This window comes from Anoplopoma fimbria, chromosome 4 (genome assembly GCF_027596085.1).
Source record: "Anoplopoma fimbria isolate UVic2021 breed Golden Eagle Sablefish chromosome 4, Afim_UVic_2022, whole genome shotgun sequence".
NCBI classification, from domain to species: Eukaryota; Metazoa; Chordata; class Actinopteri; order Perciformes; family Anoplopomatidae; genus Anoplopoma; species Anoplopoma fimbria.
The window spans coordinates 15,471,862-15,497,450 of NC_072452.1; the positions used below are offsets into that span (position 1 = coordinate 15,471,862).

The following is a 25,589-nucleotide window of genomic DNA, read 5'->3' on the forward strand; positions in this document are numbered from 1 at the left end:
TACAAATCAATAGTTAATATCAGCCCTGCTTGCAGAGGTCACCTGTCAGTTTCTAGAAACAGGAACAGACTGTAGTTTTCTTGATGTCTACATGGAGTACTGAGGCTCTTCCCACAGTTGCATGTTGTGTTTTAGTTCGTCAGAGAAGCTGGGGGAGGATTTTTTTTTTCAGAACCAAAACACCTAGAAGAGCTTTTTCTGTCACGTTGAATCTTCAGTTTCGTCGCATTATACACGCTGCTATGGAGTGCCACTTAATAATTGAGTGCCATTTACTTTGCTATAAATGGAAGGCAGTAAGTGAGATCATTGTGGATACCTAGGAGCTTCTTGGGCTGGAAAGGAAACTGATCTACTTTAAGAAGAAAGAACAACAGTTCAGTGAAGTTATGTAGTTTTATGTGAAGAACATTAAAATGTTCCTGTGACATATTTTTAGACAGCAGAATTGCCTTATTTAAATATTTGTTGAGTGTTTCAATTATGAGGTTGTGTAACCTTAATTTATCTCTAGTAAAACAACCGTGCAGCTTGCTCTTTTTTTCCAAAACACCCTTCCTCGCTGTCACACTTTCCTACATGTTCACACCTGGAGGAAGCCCAGTAAAAACACACTGAGATGGCTGGAAGTCACACAAACTCTCACACACTTTATACTCACACTTTGCTGGGAGGCGGTAGCCACAAGTGATCTTGGCCTCTCCGGTCTCACAGCCGTGGAGGGAAGCACATTCCTTCTTGAGCATTGGACCTGCAGCGCGGTGGATCGCTCCGTCCACTGGAGAGGAGAGGACAGGAGAGTCAGGGAGTTGGCCTACTTATGGGAATCCTCTGCAATCTGACTACTTACAAAGAGTCTAAATGTTTGAAGTCCAGGTGACACATTTACAGATGTCAAAGCTTAGAGCTGAAAGGACCTGGATAATGTCAGGATTAGTGGTAAACAGTTGAATTTCCCCTCTTCTGCTGGTTGCTAAATTTTCACCCCAAATCCTGCTTTTTTTCTGTCTTTTAACAAGTCAAAGTACCTGTTCTCAGTGTGTCAGTCTATTTAATGGATTTTAGGGCCACTGACTTAGTTAATTACTCCATTTAACGTGTTATTAAGGACTCAGCTGACTTTGACTTTCTGGTCAATTAGTCTTTATTAATTACATTTTCATAAATCTGTATCTGTCTTTGATCCACACCATATCTAAAGACCGTGACTGTGTTCATTTCCAGAAGGGCAGTGATGCAGGAAAAGCAATTTTTAGAGCTGTGCCAATTACCAGTTTCAGTCACATTTTTTGCACCCCTTGCAGTTAGACAAATTTCTTAAAAGTTAATATTTATACCATCACGATCTCAACAGCTTTATTATAAACGTTCTCTGCCAAGAAAGCAGCATTTACCTTTAATTAACTTGCAGACAAATTAAGAGGAACAAGAGGTTTGAATGCAAAAGCGCAAAAATAACAAACAAAATAATTTACTATTAAGGAACAATTTTTAAAAGCCCAAACATTAAATGACCATTTCTAATAGAAAAACAGACTCTAAGCGATAACGAGAAACTTTTAGTTATTAATACATTATGCATTGGCATTATATTTTGACTTTGAAGAAATTAAGGAGAACACAAACATATTCTACTGCTGGCTTGTAGGTAAACATCAAAGAACTGAAGCAAAAGATGCACACTCATGATTCAGAATAAATATTTTTATATTTAAATTCTATAGAAAGCAGTGTGTGCTGAAGTGTAGAATTAAAGTAAAAAATTATGCATGGGTTCCTATTGCATTGTTTCCCCCTCTTTCCTGTCATCTCATTCCATCAGGTTTGTTCATCATCAAGAAAAAGTAGAAACAGAAGTTTAGGCTTTGTCATTTTGCCAGGGAACTTTATAAGGAAGTTATCAGTATAGAGTTGACAGGAAACAAGGGGAGAGAGAGATGGAGAATGACATGCAACAGAGATTTGGACTCAAACCGAGGATGTTGCAGTATTTCCCTCATACCCCTATCCCAAGGACGCTTTTAAATGAAATGATGTGCAAAGTTGCAAAATGTTACTGAATGTATTTGCAAAATGTTCACTGACAACATATTTCATTTGTTTTCCCTGTGATATGTCTTTTTCAATACAAAAAAAAGGTAATGGTAATCTTTGTGCAGTCAAAGCATTAGGACAAGGTTAAGGAAATATTGTCCCCTTGTTTAAAGCCCAAGACAGGATGTGTTCACTTTACTTTTGTTTTCCTAAACCCAACCACATGGAGGACCCTGAAAATCCTGAGTCCTGCACGGTGTCAAAGTTGTGAGCTTTGTACGTACGCCCACTGTTGGCCCCGACCAAACGCACTGCTACCTGCATGCAGAACATGACTGGAGCACTGCTTACATTTGAAAACCTTGTTGCAACTCTGACATAACACTGACATGAATTATGTTTTCCTCATAATGTAGTTGGCAAAAAAATATAGTATACACTGTAAATGCCATGGGGGTAAAAGACTGCGTATATTTAAGAGTTATTATAACCAACCAATGTGTCACCAGCATTTGTAGCCTGGTAAGATCCTAGCTCAAGAAAAGACTGCTTTTCTTTTGAAATAATTCAGAGGTCTTATGTCGGAGTCTGGCTTCAATAATTCATAATAAACCCAGAATAAAACACATCTGTCAGAAATAGGTTTGTCACAGTGCTGTGAGACTTGTCAGCACTTGGTGAAAATAGTACAATAACACCCATCCATATGTCACAGCTCAACATGTCGGCCTGTGGCTCTTATCTCCCTCTGACTGTATACAGACCAGCTGTTACAGCGGCGTGTTTCGCCAAACTGAGTAGCTCCGGGCGGGGGTCTGGTGTTATCCGAACGTTATTGTGTTAAGTTGGCATATCGCATGCCGTGCTGAGCTGTAGTGCGCCATGTCATGCTGTGCTATGTTGAACCGGGCCGCACTGTGAGCTAAGCACAAGTGTGAGGTTGTGAAAGGCAAACCTCTGAACACTGGCTACCTCCTCAGGGTGCTCAGAAACCAGCTCAGATCCCATTCTCATGCTGTGTGTGTGTGTGTGTGTGTGTGTGTGTGTGTGTGTGTGTGTGTGTGTGTGTGTGTGTGTGTGTGTGTGTGTGTGTGTGTGTGTGAGTGAGTGAACACAAAATAATGCTGGTACGTGTCTGTGTCCTTGTCAAAGCACATGTGCTACCGTGCACAGATGTATTTGTGTGTTTTTGTGTGTTCTTGAGTGACACACACATGCTGCACACACTAACTTTGAAGCAGCCCAACTCTAAAATAGAGAACAAGTGTGATATGACGGAGAGAAGTAGAGAAATAGAAGGAGGGAGGGAGGAAGGGAGGAAGGGAGGGGAACCAGGGAGAGAGCAGCAGATGTAAGAACAGTCTGGAGGGAGATAAAGAAACATGCAGGAAAAACAGAATCAAAAGAAAAAGGAAATGGAAACTGAACTGAAACGTACACCAACAATACCTTTTGTGTTGTTTCTTGTCTGACAGATACATGTTTGTGTTTGTGCTTCAGTGTGTTGAATAGTGAAAACTGGCCTCTAGCTACAGCAATGCTTTTTGACCTGACAACCTCTTTGCTCAGGCCCACACATGCATAAAGCGTGGTTACAGAAACATACACAATTAATCTTCCACATACCATACACAACATCACACAACAGAGCACAACAGAGCACAAATGCATGTCAAGATTTAGTAACAAGTGTCCTAGCATACAAAAGCTGCTTCGAGGACAGTAAATGTAGTCTAACCAGTGATCCCTGCATGCTGCCATAACGCTTAGACGGACGACTAATGTGATGTTTGTGCAGCTTTATGCTTCCTTGAACTTTGGCATTTATGTTTCTAAATATCAGGATGAACTATTCCAAAATATTTATGCTTTATTCTTCATGGAGATTCCAACAATCCACCAAATTAAACAAAAAACACACTGTGGTTAAGCACTCAGGTTTAGGCACAATAACAATTTGTAAGGTTTAGGGAAAGAGCAAGGTTTGGGTTAAGATAGGGACTTTGTCATCATGGTGACAATAAATAAGCTTGTGTTTAAGGTTGAGGAGCATTCGTGGCCATGCTTTAAAAAGATTGCAGTTGACTTGTTATTGCAAAAGAGTAACAAACAGCTGTCTTCCATTTTAAAGTCCAATGTTGTGTTGCCTTATTCATCTCACCTAGCCTCCTCCCTACCATGGATGTACTACACAAGAGAACTGGATACCGTATTCAAAGATGGCACCACAATCACTCTGTAAATGTTGCTCATTGGTGGCATACTCTTAAAAACTTCTGCAGGGTTCATTGCGCTTATGCTTTATGCGGATCATAGAGCATGCATGTTTAGGGCCAGTATGCGTCATGTTGAAATTCCCCATGCGGCCACTACATAAAACACAGCTTCACAGTCCAGCCCTGTTCATGCTACACGGACTTTGTTGCTCTGTAATAGCGTACCCTTCCTACTTCGTTCCTGTCATAATTGCTACCCACATTATGGGAATTTGTCACTTGAATGTAAACGTGTAATTTTGGACTTTTTGGAGGGCAGTCTCGGATATACACAGACATATCACTGCAGTGTCCTCATGTCATTTCACATTTCAGGTGGTGCACAACCTTCAAATGCAGCCAACACATCAGAGACAGAATAAATCACTCTCTCTCTGGAACCTGGCAGCAGGGTTAACAAATATCCATACACCTATTGAGTCTCTCCGTGACTCCCACCTCTCTAATAGAAAGAGCTGTCCCTCTCACTACATTCACTGAATACAGCCAGTGTTGGCTTTCTTTTGGATTGTGGTAACTTCTGGCTCTGTGGGATCCGGTGTAATAGCCCAGCATGAGCACCGCATGCTACTGAGTAGATTCAGACACTGTTCTGTCACTTCAATGCGGACAGAAATATGGAGGGGATTTCATGAGCAGAGGGAGGTGCAAATGAAAGATCGTTTGAAGTAAAGCTGCACCAGCAGTACTTCTTCTTCGCAGGCACATATTCAGGTGAATTTGTGCTCAAAGATGGCAATAATATCTATTACTTCCAGAGAGAACACTATAAACAAAGGGCAAAATAACTGAATTAAAATGTTCGAATTTTTCTTCATGAAATATTAAACTTTTATAATGAATAATTAAAGGGAGAATTAAGGAATGTTCAGCATTGATTTTCAAAGTCGGTCTGTCGGGCGGTCAGACCACCACCGACTGTGTGCAATATCTCATTGGATTGCAATGGAATTTAGTACACATTCATGGTCCCCAGGGGATCAATTGTCATAACTTTGGTGATCTAAAACTTTTCATCTTGTGCCACTATCAGGCCAATAAATACTTTGTTTTATGACTAAATACCTGCAAAACTAAGGAAATTCCGATCAGCTGTACTTTAAGTGTCTAGTGCTGATTAGCAAATGTTAGCATGCTAACAGCTAAACTAAGATTGTGAACATTGTAAATATAATACCCACCAGACATCAGCATATTGTAGTAGTAGTAGAAGTAGTAGTAAGCAGTGTAAATGCTGCTGACACTATTATTTTTATTAATTATGGGAATATTTAGGCCACTATTCAATGCAGTAATTTAATACTCAAAATTCTAGTCTTGTTTGATACATTTTGTAAGGTCCACACACACACACACACACACACACACACACACACACACACACACACACACACACACACACACACACACACACACACACACACACACACAGACACACTTATGCGTGTGGTATCGATGCATCCCTCATTGACACCGGGAAAGCCCTAACTAAATAAGCATCACCGAGCGTCAGATGCTTGTTCATACTCCACTGACTCCGTCACATGCATATGGAGTACCTGAACTACTCAACAATCAGCCATAATTAGCGACATCTAATGCTAAGATATCAGCTTGAATTAGTCATGAATTATATTTATAGACACAAAAAAAATCTTTCAGGAAGTGTCAAACTCATTTCCATATTTTAAAAAAAAACAGCATTCATTATTTAGGCTTCATTACCATATAAAATATCACATGAACGTTTTCTGGCACTGAAGCTCTACAAGCAAATACGAGATGGGACAGGGATATAAAAAACAAAACAATGGAGGGACTCACGCAGAGACAGAGAAAGACGAGACGAGGGATTGAAGAGCACAGTTGGACAAAGAGAAATGGGTTTGGACGTGGATCAAGTGTAAAAAAAAAAGGTGAAGAGAGAGAGGGATAAAGGGGCTAAAAACAAAAGGGGAGGAGATGAATGGTAAGCGGGGGGGTTCAGAGAGGAGAAAGAATAAAAAGGACGCAATAGATGGATGGATGCAGAGAGGGGGTAGAAATGAGTGTTTTGGCTTCTATAGACCAGTGACCAGCCAGCTAAGCAGGCGGCTGACCGGTTTAGGTGTTATCATTCCTCCCTCACAGGCTCAGTATTGACTGACTCTGGGGGAGACGGGAAGGGAGGGAGCCAGGGAGGTAGGGGGACTGGGTGGTGATAATTGGCGATATGCTTACCTGGCGAGCAGCCTGCAACCCCCAGCAGGGCACACAAACAAACACAGACACACACACACACACACAATGCCTGCAATGCCAGGACAAGCACAGCCCCACCCTCACAAACCTGCAATGCCACACAGCCCCACACACACACACACACACACACACACACACACACACACACACACACACACACACACACACACACACACACACACACACACACACACACACACACACACACACACACACAGGTAGATTGACATTATAGTAAAACCAATCCCGAGGTCTCTCCTATGGAATACTAATATGGCTGCCCTTGCCAACTGACCTCTTATAGGCCAAACAGGCTGTCCGTCAAACTAATGGGGCGGAACGCTGGCATATTGCTTTCCCACAATCCCTCAGCAGAGCCAGGACACTCATTTACTTCAGTCAGCTTGTTGCCAAGGCAACATTTAGGATGGGTCTGGTGTGGTGGATGCACGCACGCACGCACATGCACACTGCTTTGCACACTAGTATATATGTACTTGTACACACAAAGTTGACATGCAGGAGCCTGTTTAATGCTACTCTGAACTTATTCACACAGACACGACTGTTGCGGTGAAACGGGCGAGTTTTATGTATGCGGCAGAGACACTGACAGCGCTGTTTGTGGAAGGTACACTAAGTGCTCTTTGCCTCTCGTCTCATCTCCGCGCCCCAAAACCAATCTTCTGCTCTCTCTCCTTCTATTCACAATACATGTTCTCTTGCTCACTTGTTCTGAAAGTCAAGTAGACAAGCCTGTCCACCGCATGCTTTTATTCTCCTCATCCAGACGAGGAGAAAGCAGAGAGAAAGGCTGCACTGCAGACACATAGGAACGACAGCCGAGATACTTCCAGAGCCGGGTATCAAACCTCATCCCCGTCCTAGAGGATTGATTATAGATGTCAGCACACACAAAATAAGCTCTGCAAGAAAAATCCAGTGCACGAAAGGATTTTGTTCTTTTTTCCCCCCAACCAAATTAAAAAATGTAAGTTGATGAAATTTTAATTTGGATTGTGCTCATTTATTTTGAGCCGGGTCCGGATGTCTTGAGACACCTAAACCAATCATATGCAGGCGCTGTCTTCATGGCTGGTTCACATCCTGAGCACGCAGTCCCCACAGACCCAGAGCAGGTTCTCTGATACCAACAGCCTGTGTTTGTAACCGTTATTCTCTTTTTTGATCTGTTAGTACAGCACATTGCTTTGCTGATTTCAGCTGATAAAATCCAATCAATTTTAAATAGATTATAAATCAAAACATACGCCTTAAGCATCTACAACAAGATTCTTGTTAACCCCTTACATCAAGTATAAATCCAGCTTTACTGTGAGTCAACTATTTTTGTCAATCATTATGTCGTGAAGATGCACAATAACTCATTTATAAGGATGATAATAACCAGCTCTTTAGGCTTCGTCTTGTGTCAAAATTGAGTTCCAAGACCTTTGTAATTTCAGTTTGTGTTCAATCAAATCACCACACTGCAAATGGTATTCCAGCAGTGTGATTCCCAATCTCCGTTCAATGTGTAGAAACCCTGTATACACTGAAGTGACACTGGGTGGAAAAGAGGGTTAATAAGGGCCATGTTCCTGTCCATACTGGCCATGAGGTAATCCCTTCCTATTTTAAACACATATGAGCCTTCACTAGTCTGAGTTAGCCAAATTAAACCAGTATCTATCCTGGTACACAAAAAGAGCAAATTTTGTAATAAAGCATGCACCATATCAAGCTGATATTGTCTTTATTAAGTAGATTAGGTATCATCTAGATGTTACAATCTGCATTACATACAATTTCTTTGTCAATTTTATTATAAAACGTAGTTTCTTTCAGATTTTGGGACCACATCAATTCTTGAATTCATGTTTCCTTACATAGAAATTATTATACCATTGAGTTTCACGCATTCACATTGGAATTTAATAATAATAATAATAATAATCAATAATAATCAATCCTTTATTAGTCCCACAATGGGGAAATTATTTCTCTGCATTTAACCCATCCCGGAGGAGCAGTGGGCTGCAATGAAGCGCCCGGGGAGCAACTTGGGGTTAGGTGTCTTGCTCAAGGACACCTCGGCATGTTGCCGGTAGAGGGGTTTGAACCACCAACCTTGCGCTCTACCTCATGTGCCACAGCCGCCCCTATTTAAGGGAAAAAGGAGCACTGGTATCAGATCAGCTCAGATACCCTGAGTTCAGGTATCAGTATGGGGAAAAGGTGGATCATGCATCCCATATCCCAACACACCCACTTCATTTGAACTGAAGAGTGTACTCTCTCTAGAGAGGGGGCTCTTCATGGCTAGTATTGAGAGATGATTACAGTCACCAGTAACTCTTTCAATGTAGCAACGACGTAGAGTGTTGGATTCTGAACATATCCCTTCATAGGGACCTTGATCTTTTAACACGTGAAGATTTATATGTTCAGTCAACTGAACATTTTGCTCCCTGACAAGGTATTTAATTGATTGATTGCAAGGAAACAAGATACATCAGTATATTAGAGAAGGTTCACATGTTGCAATAAAAACCTCCATAATTCGGCTCTAAATGAAAATGGATATTGCAGACCTTGAAAATTGTTTATTGTGGTTTGAAATGTGGTAAAAAGGTTCAGCCTCTCATTCTTATAGACAGAAAAGGCCACAAACCTGTGGAAAAAACACATCCCATTACTGAGTACATTACTGACATATGTTGACCTAAATATATAAATATATATTTATACACACGCTGTATGTATGACGCTCATGGTAACTGTCTGGCTCACTGAACCTCCAATCATCCAATCGTCATCTGGGACTTCTTTTCTATTTGGAAAATCAATCAAAGCAGTGAAACGTTGAAATGGCAGATAAGCTCCGGAATAAATGAGCAACTGCAGCCGGTGGACATAAAAGAAATATTAATTTCCTGCCCTTGAGTTTGTTGTTGATGCACAGCCGAGCTCGCCACCCCTCCAAATTCAAGAAAACAATGTCGACAGGTGTGTGTTTGATCTAACTGAATGACATTTACCCACGTACCCTTGAGAAAGAGTAGTAATGCACTGTAGTAAAGACCTTTTGTTGCCTCACCTGTGATGAAAAAAAAACTCTCTAAAGCTGAATGAATGATACGTGCAGAGAGCGAACTCAAGGAATGGAGATGTTTACCGAATTATTTTGATGTTTTTTTTTTTCAACGGGCTTGGCTCTTGCCTCTGTATAAAACCTTTACGAACTTCATAGCTTTCGTCTCTCATCTTCTTGCTCTAACCATCATTTCCCTCCAGTCTCTCTTGTTTGTTCCATTCTTCCCCTTGTCTCTACGCTTACCTCGCCCTCTAATTAACACCTACTGTAGCCTCTATCTGCAAACCCCTGAGGACAGAGCTGGAAAGAAAGACAGTGGGGGGGAAATAAATACAATAAGAAAGAGATGAGAGAAACCAACGGAGCAAGAGAGAAGAGAGTGTGTTTAAGAGTGACAGAGAGGAAGAGCTTAAAAAACAACCCACTGATGCAGATGGTGGTTGTTAAAGTAGCCTCCTCCAGCCCGTTGGTGGACATTTTTAGAACTAAAACAGATGTTGTGGATACATTTAACTGAATAAAGATGTAAAATGACTAAGCCAATGTAAACAGTTTGAGACATAGACACATTCACAGCCTCTCTAGAAACAATCTGTCTCTAAAGAGCCATCAGAGACTTCAGGACAACATCAAACGATGCTGTAGATCTCGAGGTGCTTGACTGAATGTACTGTACGTGCAGTCCATTTTTATGGTTTGAGGCTCAGCTGGAGTAAATCAGTGAGGGTGGAGTCGTGTGTGTGTGTATGTGTGTGTGTGTGTGTGTGTGTGTGTGTGTGTGTGTGTGTTTGTGGACGCTAAGGACTTACTGCTTCAACACAACATTACAGGCAAGCAAATGCACTTTTAGAGACAGGCAAATGCACTGAACTCACATTCGAATGCACATGCACACATACAGGTGTGCCACAAGATATGTCACCATGGAGACTGGAAGGCAAAAACACGGGCACACACGTACCCACATTACATACAAATTGAAGGTTAAAAATGGCAGTCTAAGTGAGCTGGTCTGAGCGGCTAAAGCTGTTCGGCCAAATGAGGGAAAAGAAAAGCACAGGCAAACGCACCCGCACCCAAATTTGCAAGCATTAACAAACACACACACACACAGGTGGAAATAAATGTGTGTATGTGTGTGTATGCACAAGTCTTAGTGAATGCGGCTGCCGCATTAGCTGTGCAGATTTATTACAAGTATCGATTAAGCCTGGACGTCCAACATCACACGCATGCAGCAAAGCACTGAGTCAACAATACACTGAAAAATGACTGTTTATATCCACAGCACTCCAGACCCATAAATTATGAACGATCGACTTTGCACCTGCGCTCGCTCATGAACACACAGAAACACAGGCAGTCAGACAGACACATGGCGCAGCATGCAAACGCACCTTGAACACCTGCCACAACAAAGAGCTTCCTGCTACCAAACAAAGAAATATACAGACAGACCACACATTCGACACACACTCTCTTTGGTTAGTGTGATGCACTGCATCATATGATTAAAAGAACATTTTAAATGATTTGGTGTCCAGGGAGAACTATTTGCAACACAAAGCTGTAATATTTATAACAAGTGAGGCCTACAGGTGCCTCGGCAAGGAAATACAAACACAAACAACCAAAGGATCAGACAGGTTCTGACTTACCTCCCCCTCCACCGAGCAGAGTCTTGTTCGCTGAAAGACAGACAAGAAAAAAAATATATTCATGAGTTGATACAACCAAACAAAAATCAACTGGTAAATGCTCAGAAAATAAATCAAAATGTAATAACAAGGACCACAGCTGAAATCAACACGTTTTGATTTCTTGTTTGCAACAGAGAAATCCCTTTCTCACCACATCCAAACTGCATAATACCATAAATGTAGAGCTGAAACTATGAGTCAATCAATCAATTAAATTAATTAATGTTTTGAAAAGAATACCAAATGTTCCCTGCTAAAAGCTTCTCTGCTAAAATTTGAGGATTTTCTGCTTTTCTGTGTTTTCTATCACTGTAATTTGAATAACTGTTGGCTGGCACATATAAAAACATCACCGTGGGCTCTTAGGATCATGATTAGCATTTTTAAAGATATTTCTAAATTGAATAAATAATCAACAGTTTAATCCATGAAGAAAATAATGCAGCCCAATTAACAACTGATACTTATTGCAGTACTGACAACTGCTGAATTAAAGGTTGCATCGGCAGTTCTGATCGCTTGTTTGCAACAGAGAAATAATTTTTTCTCTCCTTTTAATCAGTGTCAACACACTCTTTTGTGGTTGCAGACAGACTGGGCTCTGCACTTCCTTGACCCTTCACCAAAGTGTTAAACACATCATCCAGAAACACCTCATCACTGTATTCATTAACAGCTGAGTTCACAACATTTCTTCATTGCCACTGATGCTTGTGAGCCTGATTTGCAAAGATTTAATCAAGTTTTACATCTAATTGGGCAAACTTTTGAGTACTAAAATAACTCTTTTATTTACGTGCGGGAGGGGAAATAAGGTCACATATTTGTCCTTCAGAACATCATTTATTATTGGTGTCAGCTTTTCTCAACAAGAATGGTTCTCGATCCAAGTCCTCAGTGCTCACAGTTGTGCTGGCTTTGCCAACCAGCAATTAATTGCATTCACCTGGCAATGCATGTGCAACTCGGTCCCTGATTAGATAGGTAGAATGAGAACCAGCGGGCTCTGAGGCCCGTCAATGAGGATCGAGAAGCATTGCACAATCACAACGAGTAGCTTCACTGCCTGCAAAGCTAATGAGTAAACTCATGCTGAGGCTACAGTCCAAAGGAAAATAAACAACTCTGTAAGAAACAGGCAGGCAAGATGGTTTCATTTGTATTATAGTTTAGTTAGAAAAAGTCAATCATGCAGAATAACAAGAAGGTGATTGTAGCTTAAATACAACAACAATATAATGAGCTCTGTCTCGCTCTCCCCTTTCTCATTCTTATATATATATATATATAGAGAGAGAGATTATAAACTGTACATGTTTAGAGAGTGTAAATTGCTGGCAGGGTGATGAGGCTGGCTGCTGCTTCTGCTGACATATGCGATATCCAAGTGTTTTCCTCACCCGCATATCCATAAACGTGTGGAGTCAGCAGTGTTAGCCCGTGGACATCTGCAGGCTGCAGCGCTTCCAAAAAAAAACTCGAACCTGACCAGAAACTGATGAAAATCATGTTTTCCAATTCTTTCCCTCCTCGTGGAACTAATTTTGGTTGCTGCAACCTTGTTAGGAAAATCGGATAAGCAGATAATCTCTGTGCGAGGGCCAGTTACAAAGTTACGTTAGAACACATGGGAGCCGTCTCTCGTTTTAGTTACTCTTTGCCAGTAGGCATTGAGCCAATTGGGTACCCACTCAGATAGTGTATCAGGCAAGTTTAAAGAGGGGAGTAGAGAGACTAAATCCCACAGCTGTCTTTCCCTCTCAAGAATCCTCTACTCTTCAACATTTTCACATTCCCCCACTGCCTCATTAATGGTAAATCCCACTTAATTTCAGCCTTTCAACACACTATACTTCTCTGTATATGTCTCACTAACATCTCCCAAAGTGGATATCTACACTCTCTAATTTGAAAATGTGCAGCTCCATACAGCATGAACTATAAAAAAAAGGGAAGTTATTTTAATGTGACAGCGTGAGACGATTTGAGGTGCCCAGCTTGGTAGCTGATGGATATTATGGTGAACTGAAATAAAGCTCATTGGGATGTAAAAGCCCAGACAAATAAAATGTCTCCATTAAGTCCCCCATTTATCATCTGCTGATTAGCTGCAGGCTGAACATAAGAGTGATATCACATAGTGGGTCTTGTTAATACGCGTCCATGTTGAGAAACACCCCCAAGGCCATCTGAGTGGTGAAAGGTTTCTGTTTTAAAGAAAGACAAAATCTGCCTGAAGGAGAGACGATGCAGCACCGACTTGGAGGGCTGGACTGAAACCACAGTCACCACGGTGTTGCTGGTGGTGGAGTGAACTGGTGACGGCAGAGGGGGGACCTATGAAGTTTGATTGGTGGGTTAGTGAGGTATGTTGAGCCTAAAGCCAGAGTTTTGAAGATGGCTCTCTTTTAACCTGGCTAGATCGCCATGGTAATTTATGATGCAAACATAACTTCGTCTCGACCAGTTTATGTTCAGTTTCAGATTAAAATCGGCTTCAAAAAGTGTAACTGGACCGACTGTGGGTGCCAGATTTGTCAAAGGTTTTCATCGGAGGGAGAGAGCGTTTAGAGACCGAATAGATCCATTGGTGTTCACTAACAATACAGTTGCGCAAACTTATAACACAGCAACAAGATCTTAAATGCATTCAGTCTGTGAAGGACAAAATCTGAGCGATAATACTTCACAAGGTTGTACTTGCTCTCTTGTAGTGTAGCTGATGTCCTTTTTACAATGCTGGTTTTGCAGCTAATAGAGCAACATTTAGAAAATGTATTAGTCTATTGGTCATTTATTACAGATGATATTGCAAATTGCCCTGCTGCGGGACTAATAAAGGATTATCTTATTTTATTCAATCCATAAAAGTCATGAACATGTCTTTATCCAATGTTAAGATTTCTGATCCAGAAATGTATGCAAATATTTCATATGATAATTCCCAATTTACATGTTTAAACATAATATTTCATATTAATAATAATGACCTTAATGTAAGCTTTGGTTTAGCTAGTAAGAGATTAATAATGTGGAAATCAGTTACCAGAAAACTGGAAATCTGCCCCATATAAAGTAATAAAACGTGTAAACAGTAAGTCCCAGCAGCATCACCAAAAAGCTGTAATTTAACGGCCAAAAATAACAGTTTTGGAAAGAATACATCAAATTTAACTCTCAAATCTATATGAATGTATACATAATTGTTTCATTTATATATGCATAATATGTGCTTTAGAGTTAGTAGTATGCATGCAGTTTAAAATAAGTGGGAATATCCAATCAAGCTAACCTAATGATGCTATCAGGTCATCATACCTTGCATTATTTAACTATTTAACCTTCTCATAAAATAATATGAGCAGATGACAGATGTCATTTGGGACCAGCGGTTGCCACAGTTGGACCGGGTGAATAAAACCTGGCCAGGAAAACGGCACTGAGTAGTTCTTTCAGCGCACTTTAAATGGAAAAAATGTCTGTGGATGCTTTTACTGTGATGTGCCAGTTTATGATGTTAAATGCATGTGTTTTTTCAGCCACTTTCCCGCTCCTGCCTTGTATCCATCTATGTCAGCTGATGTATAACATTTCCCATAATGTCATCGCAATAAAGCCCAAAGATCCCACTCACACAGTAATAGTGAAGTTCCTCCACTCAAAACATAACATGTTTTATGGCTGAATTGCCTTCTGGATTACTGAGGCTGCCATCAGTTGGGATGCCAGGCTTTGGGGACTGACAACAAAGCCTGTCGGAAACTGATGTTTTAGATTGTTAAAATCATTTTTTTCTGGCATCATGCTCCGTTGCAGCTGCTGGATATGTCTCCGTGAGAGGTGACGCTGTCTGTGTCTGGACAGCCATCATCAGAAATAAGGACAATATGGCACCAAATGTTAACAAAATAGCCTCAGAAACTAATTTTTCCAGCACACTGCCAGCTGGGAAAATAAAATTGCGATGGTCAGGCTGTGGTGCTTCAGGTGATGTTGAGACAGTGAAATACAATCCAAGAAGTCCAGTTTGAGTAATAGAATCATGACTTTGAAGGTTTGTCAGATGACAGAACACAGCAGCGTGGTTTATAAGACTATGAGTAAGGAAGGTAAACAGAAGAAATACAAGGTAACGTATCAGGAATGTGGGAATAAATGGATGTCATTGATTACATCCTGCAATTACTATTTTATTTACTTTTTCATATCGTCACTTTTAATGTGTAATACCGAGTGCAACACCATGAATGCCTTCGAGAAGAACCTGTCTGAAAGTGTACAATCAAATGAATGAAGACAACAAAAGACGTAGAAAAGACACTGAGCTTTTGCTTTTAGACGTGGTCGAACAACACGTACTGAAACATACTGAACCCTCTACAATGCTATGCTCTGTCTTTACTCCCCTGCAGCGAAGGGTTATTATAAACATTTGCTATAGTAGGTATGATAAACACTATAGAGGCTTTAGTTGAGTTCATAATTATGTACACGGCTGGCTGCCCAAGCAGTTCAGAAGATGTAAACCAAAATAAATTATTTTTGCCTTTCAGAAAAGGAGCACCAAGTTTAAATTCAACTTTTACCTTCCCTGTTACAAGCACAGAATACATTTTGGTTTTATTTTCCCATTCTTAATTCTTCTTGCTTGTAATCTTTATTCATGGGATTATATAATTATTAAGATTGTATTATGTAAAGTAAAATAAACCTCTGTTAAATTATCAATGATCCCATGTAAAACGCTCTTCTCTGTGTAGATACATCGGCGCTTGAGACAGAAGCAGCCTCGGAGCCCTGTGGGGAAACAAAAGCATCAAAGCAACCAAAATGCTCATGTGTATGCACAATCATGCAGTCACAGAGACGTGGACGTGGACACACACACACACACACACACACACACACACACACACACACACACACACACACACACACACACACACACACACACACACACACACACACACACACACACACACACACACACACAGAGGGGTGTGAACACTACGACTGTTGTGCACGCACATACACAATACTTTCCAGCAGTCACACGTACACACACACACACACACACACAAATACAGACAGTAGCGTTTCAGAGTTTGGGTAACCATGGCGACGGCAAAGCCCAAAGGTTTGATACTGAAACCTAGTTAATTATAGAGAGAGACAGAGAAGGATAGAAAGAGAGTGAGACGGAAAGAGAGAGAGAGAGAGAGAGAGAGAGAGAGAGAGAGAGATGTCTGTTCTCGAGGGAAAGTGATTCACCATCTGTTAAAACTAACATGTATCCTCATGTTGGACCAAGAAGAGTATCTGTGTGTGTGTTTGTGAGAGTGTGTAAGGTGTCTGTGCGCACTGGCCACAGTTGTTGCATGGGCAAAAAAAAAAGAACGGGCACACAAACCCCTTCACCCGTGGTGCCGACTACATGAAGGCTAACAGTTTATTTTCCTTATTGGTATTAGATGACTAATTGGAGCTGCTAATGCTGAGCGGCTAAATAAAGCGTGCTAGCATCTTCTGCCGAGACACGCCAATTATTGGAGTGGGGAAGGGATCAGGGTGAGCTAGAGAGGGTTGGAGGAGGGAGGGAGGGAGTGGAGGAGGAGAGCGTGAAGTGTCAAGGGATGGAGGGAGGGCTCGGGGAGGGGTGACGAAGAGTGAGTGAGAGAGACAGACAAAGTGAAAGAGAGTTGAGGGTGCAGGAGGGAGACGCAGGACTAAATTTGCTGGGAAATTAAAACAAGAAGATGGAGTGTACTTCTTCTTCTTCTTCTTCGCCTTTCTGGGGAGGTAAGTAATCACACTGAGGGGGTGAAATGGGGGGAGAGTGACACGTAGAGAGAGAGAGAGAGAGGGGAGGATGGAGGGTTGATAGATTGATGCATCAGTCAAGGACGAGAGCTAAATGATTAGAACCTGGCCAGACGGAGGAGGAAGAAGTTGGGTGGTGAAACTAAAGAGGACGAAAGAACTCACTTGCTGTTCGGCTGAGTACTAATTGATGTTCAACCACCTGTGTGTGTGTGTGTGTGTGTGTGTGTGTGTGTGTGTGTGTGCGTGTGCGTGTGCGTGTGTGTGTGCGTGCGTGTGTGTGTGTGTGTGGGATTATACTAGAAGTCAAGAGTTATGATGGTCATGATGACAACAGGCTAAAATCTCCTTAATACGAATCTCTGTGTTGAAGCAGTCTTCTGTCTCTGCTTTCTGTGGCCCTCCATCTTATTTTTCATTCTCTCTGCTCTCCCCTCTTATTCCCCAGGCCCCAGTACAACCTGTTTGTGTATTCCTCCCTCTCCCGCCTCTCTCTCTCTCGCTCTCTCTCTCTCCTCTACCCACTTGTCCTAACCACCATCATACCTCTTTCAGGCATTTAATTCCTAGCCATCATTTAGTCGGTCCACTTGAGAATGCCAATCAATTCACTGGCGGCCTCATGAAAAAAAAAGAAAAAGGACAAAGCTAATTATACAGAGCAGGATAAAAGCAGACATGGTGCTACACCTTCATCTGAGATTAAATGAGATTAAAGTACGGATAAATTGATCCTTAGGATGAAATGAAACATCACTATTTCAGCACGGGAAGGTAAAGGATTAAAGAAGAAGCTGAAACTACTAAATTAAAAAAATGACCAAGATAAAAACATTTGCTTTGACAATCCATCTTAAGTACTGTATTTATTAAGCAGTTATTTATTAAGAGGTATCTAATGGTTGTCCCACATATATTAACATAGGGATGCCTGATTACTGTAAGGCTAAAAAGAGGATTTAAAAAAAACTTAAGTCTCTTGATTTCTTTCTGGGTGCTTTATTGGCTTTCCTTGGCCTTTGAGCAAATGTACCTCAGAGTCTCACTGTGAATGTGCTTTTGTGGATACCCACTATGATATAAAAGGCCTGCATTTCTCCTCAAGGCTGTGACTTTGACGTACAAAGACAGAGTGAACAGAGAGAAACACTGTTTCATCTCAACAACACAAACATCTCCTCATCTTGACTTTGTGATGGGGCTCTTCCAGAATCTACATGTGAGGTGAAACAAAACAACCTACAGCCAAGTTTTATTTATTTGAGCTGCGCTGGTGTGAAAGTAGACTTCTAATTGACAGCTGATGAACCTGTCGTTGCTAATTATCTTGACATTCTTTACATGCCTTCACACCTGAAGAGGCAATTCAACACCTAGAAGTTTTGGCCGCTGTGTGAAACCCTCATGTGACAACAGTTACTACAGTTTGTGTATGTCCTGAACAACTCCACAGTACGAACAAAAACATTTACAAAAGAAAAACCTTCAATCGGTCAAAATGAAAAAACAAAAAATCATTAATTACTTAATAGTGACAGCCTTGGACATTTGATTGATATTTTCTTTATATTTAGTAATGCTAAAATTAATGGAAGACTAATCAATTAAGGCAAAAATAACCATTAGTGTTGTTCTTAAAGCTGTTAATGTAGTAGTAATTAGTTAATTCAATATTAGACATTTTAATCTTCAAAAAACTATTTTAGTTACAAGTCACTAAGTTATTCAAGTTTTACTAAAGCTTGATGTAAACATATTTTCACTTTGCTGTTTTTTTATATTACAGAGAACTATTTTGTAAATTGTTGCATGTTTGTTTTGATAATTGATCTTTAAAACATATTTGATTTTAAAGATATCAGAAGATGTCTATTAGCCTGACCACCAATGGGAGATATTTTTAAATGTTTGACAATACTGGCCAATCCTGCTATAATCCTACACATAACATAAAAATAGCTAATTAAGTGACTAAGTAGCTGATTCATTATTTGGCGAGTCACTAAGGTCTTGTTTACTATGTGTAAACAAGGGATATTTGTAATAATATCATTTTCTACGTGTTTTGAGCTTTCGTCTTCACCCAAACGATGTTTGGGGATTTTCAGGAACTCAGTTTTCAATATTGATGCGGAGTTTTGGACTTGTAACTGCTGTATACATTTAGAAAATCCTTACAGGAAGTATCACAATGTAACTGGACGGAAGGTGATATCAGCCGGTTGCGTGACTAACATTTTGTCTTTGAAAAAATGAACAAAAAGTAAGCTGCTTTAAATCACTTAACTTGACATCAGGATGTTCAAAAGTTTAATTTTTGTCTAAACATTAAACAACAAAACAGGTTATATTGGATGAATTATTAATCATTTGCAAGAAGATGCAAGTACAACCCTTCACAAGATGACCGAGTAATACGACCAACATGCAAATATGTGACAGAGGAAGTTTACAGGTTGCAGGTTGAGGCAGGCTTGGTCATAAAGGCTTTATGTTGCCTTGAATGTTCACTGGGTGTTTGGTCAGGTGAACATAACAATATTTTACTTACAAACTAACAATCATCAGTGCAAACGTTCTGCATTTTAATATAGAGAAAGACATAAGAGTTTAACATTGTTGCAACATTCTTACTGAGTGTATAACAAAGTAGGACATGCATACTCAATCAAATCATGAGCAATATCATCAACATAAAATTGAATCCATAGTCCATGAGTTTGTGACCCTCTGAGTCCAAATCATGTAAGCTGCTTTCCATACAACCATAAGCTTTTTCTAACTCTCGTCTGCACCATTAGACTATTATCAGTTTTGGTTGTTGGTTACCTGAATGTTTTTTTGCTTGGAATTTCAAGGGATTGTGCATCAAACATGTTTTAACCTACTTTTACTCAGGCAACAGTTTGCCTGCACGGGGCTATTAAGCTGATACCACCAGGCATAACTAGACCATAAATTACTGTAATTTACCGCAGACGCACTAATAGTTCCTGTAGGAATATGGCTGCTATTTTTCATTAAGTAGAATAAGAAAGGAAAATGATCCCCCATTATATCAGTCTGCAATTAGCATCACTGTCAGGTTTTGCATGACGGGGAAAAATATTAAAATATAATGTGATACAATACAACAACATCACAATCAGTGCCCATAAGAGCATAAACAACTGTAGAGATGAATGAACACCTCCCTGATACAGTCCTAACAAACACTGACTATACCCAAGAAATACTGGATTGGATTAAATCATATTGTCCAGGTGTTCATGTTATTGTGTCCATCCTTACTTTAAAATATAAAATAGTCTATATCCAGCAAAGTGTAATTTTGATCATTGGAGACTGACCAATACGTCAGACATTAGCTTATTATAGATATATTGTATTAGTGGATGTATGTATTTAGAAACAGTGATGCCATTATAGAAAGCACTGACAGGTTGAAAAATGCAAATAATGTCACATATCATGGTCACATTTCTCAGGAACACTATTTGAGGGATCAAAAATCTTTATGATATCTGTTCATGTACAAAAGGGAATATTGTCCGAGATATCAATACTTTCCTCGATTGTTTCAACTTTTAAATACAAATATCAGTACCAAAAAAAAAATTCAGTTTGGGCAATTAAGGCTCTAGCTTCTACTTAAGTATTGCCTCATTCAGATTGTGACTGTGATTCTGACTATAACTTGAATTGAATCAGACTAAATCCTGGGAAATTATCTCTGGAAGAGCGCCAGAGGGTGCTGGTGGTGCAGCTGCACCTGGTACCGGGGCCCCAAGGGCCCCCAAGGGCCCCCACAGGAGCCCTAGATGCTCTGTGAGCTGATGAGCTGTGCACGTAAAAATGTGTACGCGTGTGTTTGGATGGAGGAAAGGTGTCCCGTGTCTAACACCCATGTGAAAGCTATATTTAATATTGCTGTGTGTGCAGCCACCAAAGGGCTACGCTGTGGCAACTCTTTTGTGCGAGAACAGCCCACAGGTAATAAATGCAAATGAATTGTGAGGTGTGCCTCTGGTCACAAAGTCTGAATTAAAACAGCTGAACCAGTGTGTCATTAGCTGAGAACAGACTCTGGAGGAACCTTTGTCTATGACTTTTCCAGCTCGAGTACAGCAAGATGTCAGCGCCTTTGTGTTTTAAGTAAAACTCAAACTGACACATAGAACCAAACTTCTTTTCTACTTCTCTTCTCTTCTACTGCCAAGTGTGAGAAACCTCACTCCTTCTTTCTCTCAAGGACTGAAATCCACTCCTTTTCCATCTAAAGGGCCCCAAAAGCTGGATGTATGTAGGCGGCCCCAGTGCACTACCAGCTACAGTCAATTTGTGTGCGTATCCCTGTCTGTGTGTGTGTGTGTGTGTGTGTGTGTGTGTGTGTGTGTGTGTGTGTGTGTGTGTGTGTGTGTGTGTGTGTGTGTGTGTGTGTGTGTGTCTGCACCTGTCAGTCTAATGCTTGGTGAGTTGTCGGTAATTGCTGGACCATGGCGACCTGCTGAACCCCTGTAACGGAGCTCAGAGAGCCATTGTAAAGAGTAGTACCCCCCACACACACACACACACACACACACACACACACACAGACACACAACCCCGTGCGCAGGCTCGGCGCGAGTCGAAGAAGAAGAGGAGGAGGAGGAGAAAGGTAGACCGTGCGCTGGAGGCGACACCTGTCAAACCTTTACTAAACACAGTGGGTTTATTTAAAAAAAGACTCAGGCGTCCTGAAGACTTGCGGGATAAACCGAGGTGGAAAAAGAGATTAGTCGCACCTTTTCGACGCTATTCTGCGCTCGGGGAGAGACACGGAGCGTGTTATGTTGCGTTAACGTTATGACAAGCCGTTTTACATCTGAAGGAGCGAAGTTGACGGAGGTTAGAGGGGAGATAAGTGACAGCGAGAACCGGGAGGAAAGGGGACGGTGCAGGGGGAAACGGGACTTTATCAGAGGTTAGTCTCTCTCTCTCTCTCTCTCCCTCCCTCTCTCTCTGTCACACACACACACACACACACACACACACACACACACACACACACACACACACACACACACACACACACACACACACACGCGCTCCAAACACATTAACCCACAGTGGAGTGAAACAACACGGTGGGAGATAACTAGCGCACATCGCGGAGCTTCGGTTGCGGGCAGACGGAGCATCCTCCCCCGGTCCCTCCGGTCCCCCGGTCCCCCCGGTCCCTCCGCCCGGCCGTAGCGGCTCGCTGACCGGGACTTAACGGAGCCGCGTGCATACCCATTAAGTTGAGAGGATGATTTGACCAGGGGGGATGACTTGAGCAGCAGGGAGGCAGAAAATGGATAACGAAGGTATGATCCGTGTCGGGTTGATGACTGTGCATTCGTAGAGGGAAAAAAGGTGACCGGTTCATGCAGGTTATTCTGAGAGGATGAGAGGATTTAAAAAAATATATATATATATTGATATGTAATACATGTTGGTTTTTTTACTCTTGTTGAAATACGTATGGTTGTTTTTAATGCATGCGTGATCATTTATGCATCTACCTGCCGTAACAACAAAAAACAAAGTCAGATTTAAACAGCAGGGCTTCAGAGAGTAACAAGCAGAGAGGGAGATTAAAGTGAGAGATTATACTTTGTAAAGAGACAGAATTCCCACTTGCATGTTTTCTCTCATCTCTCCCCCATCGCTCTCTCCTCCTCCCTCCCTGCATCCCTCATACGAGCAGTGTGGTTTTCATAATTCCTTGTGGTCTTTTTTATTGTATTGTGTGTCAGATGGGTCAAGATTGTCTCTCTATGTCCATTCTTACATGACAATATCTATACACCCCCACCTCAACATAAGGGCCTGCTTCATGTTGTGCAGGACACCATACACACGAATCAAAATATTGCGTCATTCAACTAATTTCTGCAAAAAACTGCCTAAAATCTCTCACTGGATGTAAACACAAACATACATCCGTCCACATGACACGCACACACACACACACACACACACACACACACACACACACACGTGAACATACAAGCACAGGATTAGCAGTCATACAGGGCCATATTGAGGCAGCAGATTAGAATGGGATTCTCAGGGCCAAAGCAGTGCTGAACATGGGATTAAAGAAGAAAGGCAGAGATGGACGGATTGACGGATGGAGTGATGAACAACGGAAGGAGGCAAAGAGACCAAAAGGGGGACACGAGATAGAAAAAGTGAGAGAACATGAGATTAAAGTGTAATGTCCTGGAGAGAGGGAGAGAGAAAGAGAGAATCCAGGGCAAGTCATGCAGTTAGAGGGAACTGCACATTGGCAGAATGTGAAGGGAATAAAGAAGAGAAGGCAGCAGACACTCTTTCTCTATCGCCTCCCTTTTGATCTCCTCTTATTCACCCGTACGACAGCAGGAGAGGAGAGCTGCTTATATAACTCTCCATTTGAAACACAATAAACCAAGGAGGGGTTGGGAAAAAAAACACAATAGGCATCTTTCAGATTGTTATATTGCCTAAAAAATTTTTTAAAAAAAGACATCGGAGTCTGAATGGCAGTATTTTTTTCATTTCCTGAAATCTGTTACAGGCATCATTCATCCTAACAATAGTCCCTGCTTTCGCCTGAGAGGCGAACTTGGCTGTTTAAAATCCTCAGCACCACCTGTGTGAAGCTCAGCTGACTGAGCTTCTGTTACGTTTTTCACAGCATATATGTTTAACGATATGTGAGTGCCAATGCATTTAGCACAGCATGTGTCGGCTGTTAACACACTTGTAGCCCCCCCATTGTGTGGGGTTTTCAATTGAACGTAAAATAATAATTTCTGGCAGATTAGTCTCGTCTTTTAAGCAGCTTTTAGTCTTATTGTATTAGTATTGCTGACATCAGGTTGCTGATGCTAAAATTAGGCCAATATAAGACGAATAAAAGGTGTTTTGACGACAACTACCACAGTATTAAATCATTTAAATAAAAAACACAAATAAAATCGACAACAAAGTATTATCTTCCAAAAGAATAGCTACATTTGATACAGTTCTGTAGGAGGACTGGACTGATTCACCATGAGGACTTTGTATTTTTGAGGCTCAGTACTGAATCTGTACTGGCAGTGAAAAGTGGAATTGATTGATGAAGTGGATTTGATTTACTGAAAAAAAGAAAAGAAAATCCTAGTATGTGTGGTGTTGTTTTGGCATCCGTCTGATTCTTAAATCTGCACCACCAAATTTCTTGGGTGTGGTGCAAAACACAACATTGACATATTGTCAAAATTGATAAGGTGAATATGTTCGCAAACAGTAGGCTATTACACACCCAGAAGACACGGAGCAGCGTTTGCATGTATTTGGTTTCCGGCAGTTCGGTGAATGCAAGTTTGATATTCACTTCAATTTAAGCTCTGTTTACGTCTCCATCAAGGGAAATATGTTTGCTCTGTAGCCGCAAACTTTGTCTGCCTGCTGTTTGATGCTGAGCAGGTAGAGAACAGTGGGTTCATCAGAAGTTTTTAGGGCCCTAAGCCCAAAACACTGAGCTGAAAGATGCACACTCACTCCGTAGAGCTAAGGGGAAAAGCAGAGTTGTGTGATAAATTTCTGTCGTTTCGTCATTTCACATTACGTGCAGTCATTTCTTTCCATTGCTAATATGAAAATCTAGGTTAATGCAGCTGTATGACATGATGTATGACTGAAAACTGGTCATGTATACCGGGATTTTGTTCCCTACTGTCAACTGTTAAAACCCCCCGTAGCATTACCCCAGGGGTTAAAACTGCGCCCAGCTGGTGTTTCCCTGGTGGCAGTTTGTTCAGTTTACTAGCGAGTGATTGGGTGTAGTGGTGAGCAGTGTTCAAGGCCCCGGGTCAGTGCCCTGTGGCAGAACAGCAGGTGTCAAGAGGAAGAGATGACTCTCTGGGTTTCATGTATCTGAGCAGTATGTCTGCTGTCCAGAGGCTATTTGACCTCCTTATCTAAGGTGCCTAACTGAATGACAGCTGACTCTGTTCATCTATTATTTATTTATTTTACATCATCTTTATAACCTCAATCTGTAGCGTACATCTATTAGAAATCAAGGATTGATTTACATCCATTTCAAAGACTGACCTCAGCTTTGTTGTCATGCCTACAGTCATGAAATTCAGCATTAATGTTTCACTGCAAAATGTAAATAATGCAGCAGTTTGAAACCAGGACTGGACTGTTACTATGCACATCAATGCTTATAAACTTTGGCACGCTGTTGACATTTCCTTTTTATTAATGATTCAATATTGGAATTGGTACCCATCCAAATCAATGTACAATAGTAACAAATGGAAGATGTCCTTGCTGCCCTTGACTGACATTTGCCCTTTTAAAAAAAATCCACTGATCAGTCAGATTCATTACACCATTCATCTTCATTGGTCAGTA

At 41.1% G+C, this 25,589-nt stretch overlaps 1 protein-coding gene across 2 annotated transcripts in view; it reads right to left on the reverse strand.

The window, feature by feature from the left end:
* The window catches only part of macrod1 (mono-ADP ribosylhydrolase 1), a 99,559-nt gene that overhangs the window by 29,520 nt on the left and 44,450 nt on the right, over positions 1-25,589 (reverse strand). For both annotated transcript variants that reach the window (XM_054597490.1, XM_054597489.1), the window contains exons 4-5: positions 11,307-11,336; positions 662-778 (exon numbers count right to left, since the gene is read on the reverse strand). In XM_054597490.1, the coding sequence (XP_054453465.1) occupies positions 662-778; positions 11,307-11,336 (147 nt within the window). The remainder of the gene's footprint in view (positions 1-661; positions 779-11,306; positions 11,337-25,589) is intronic.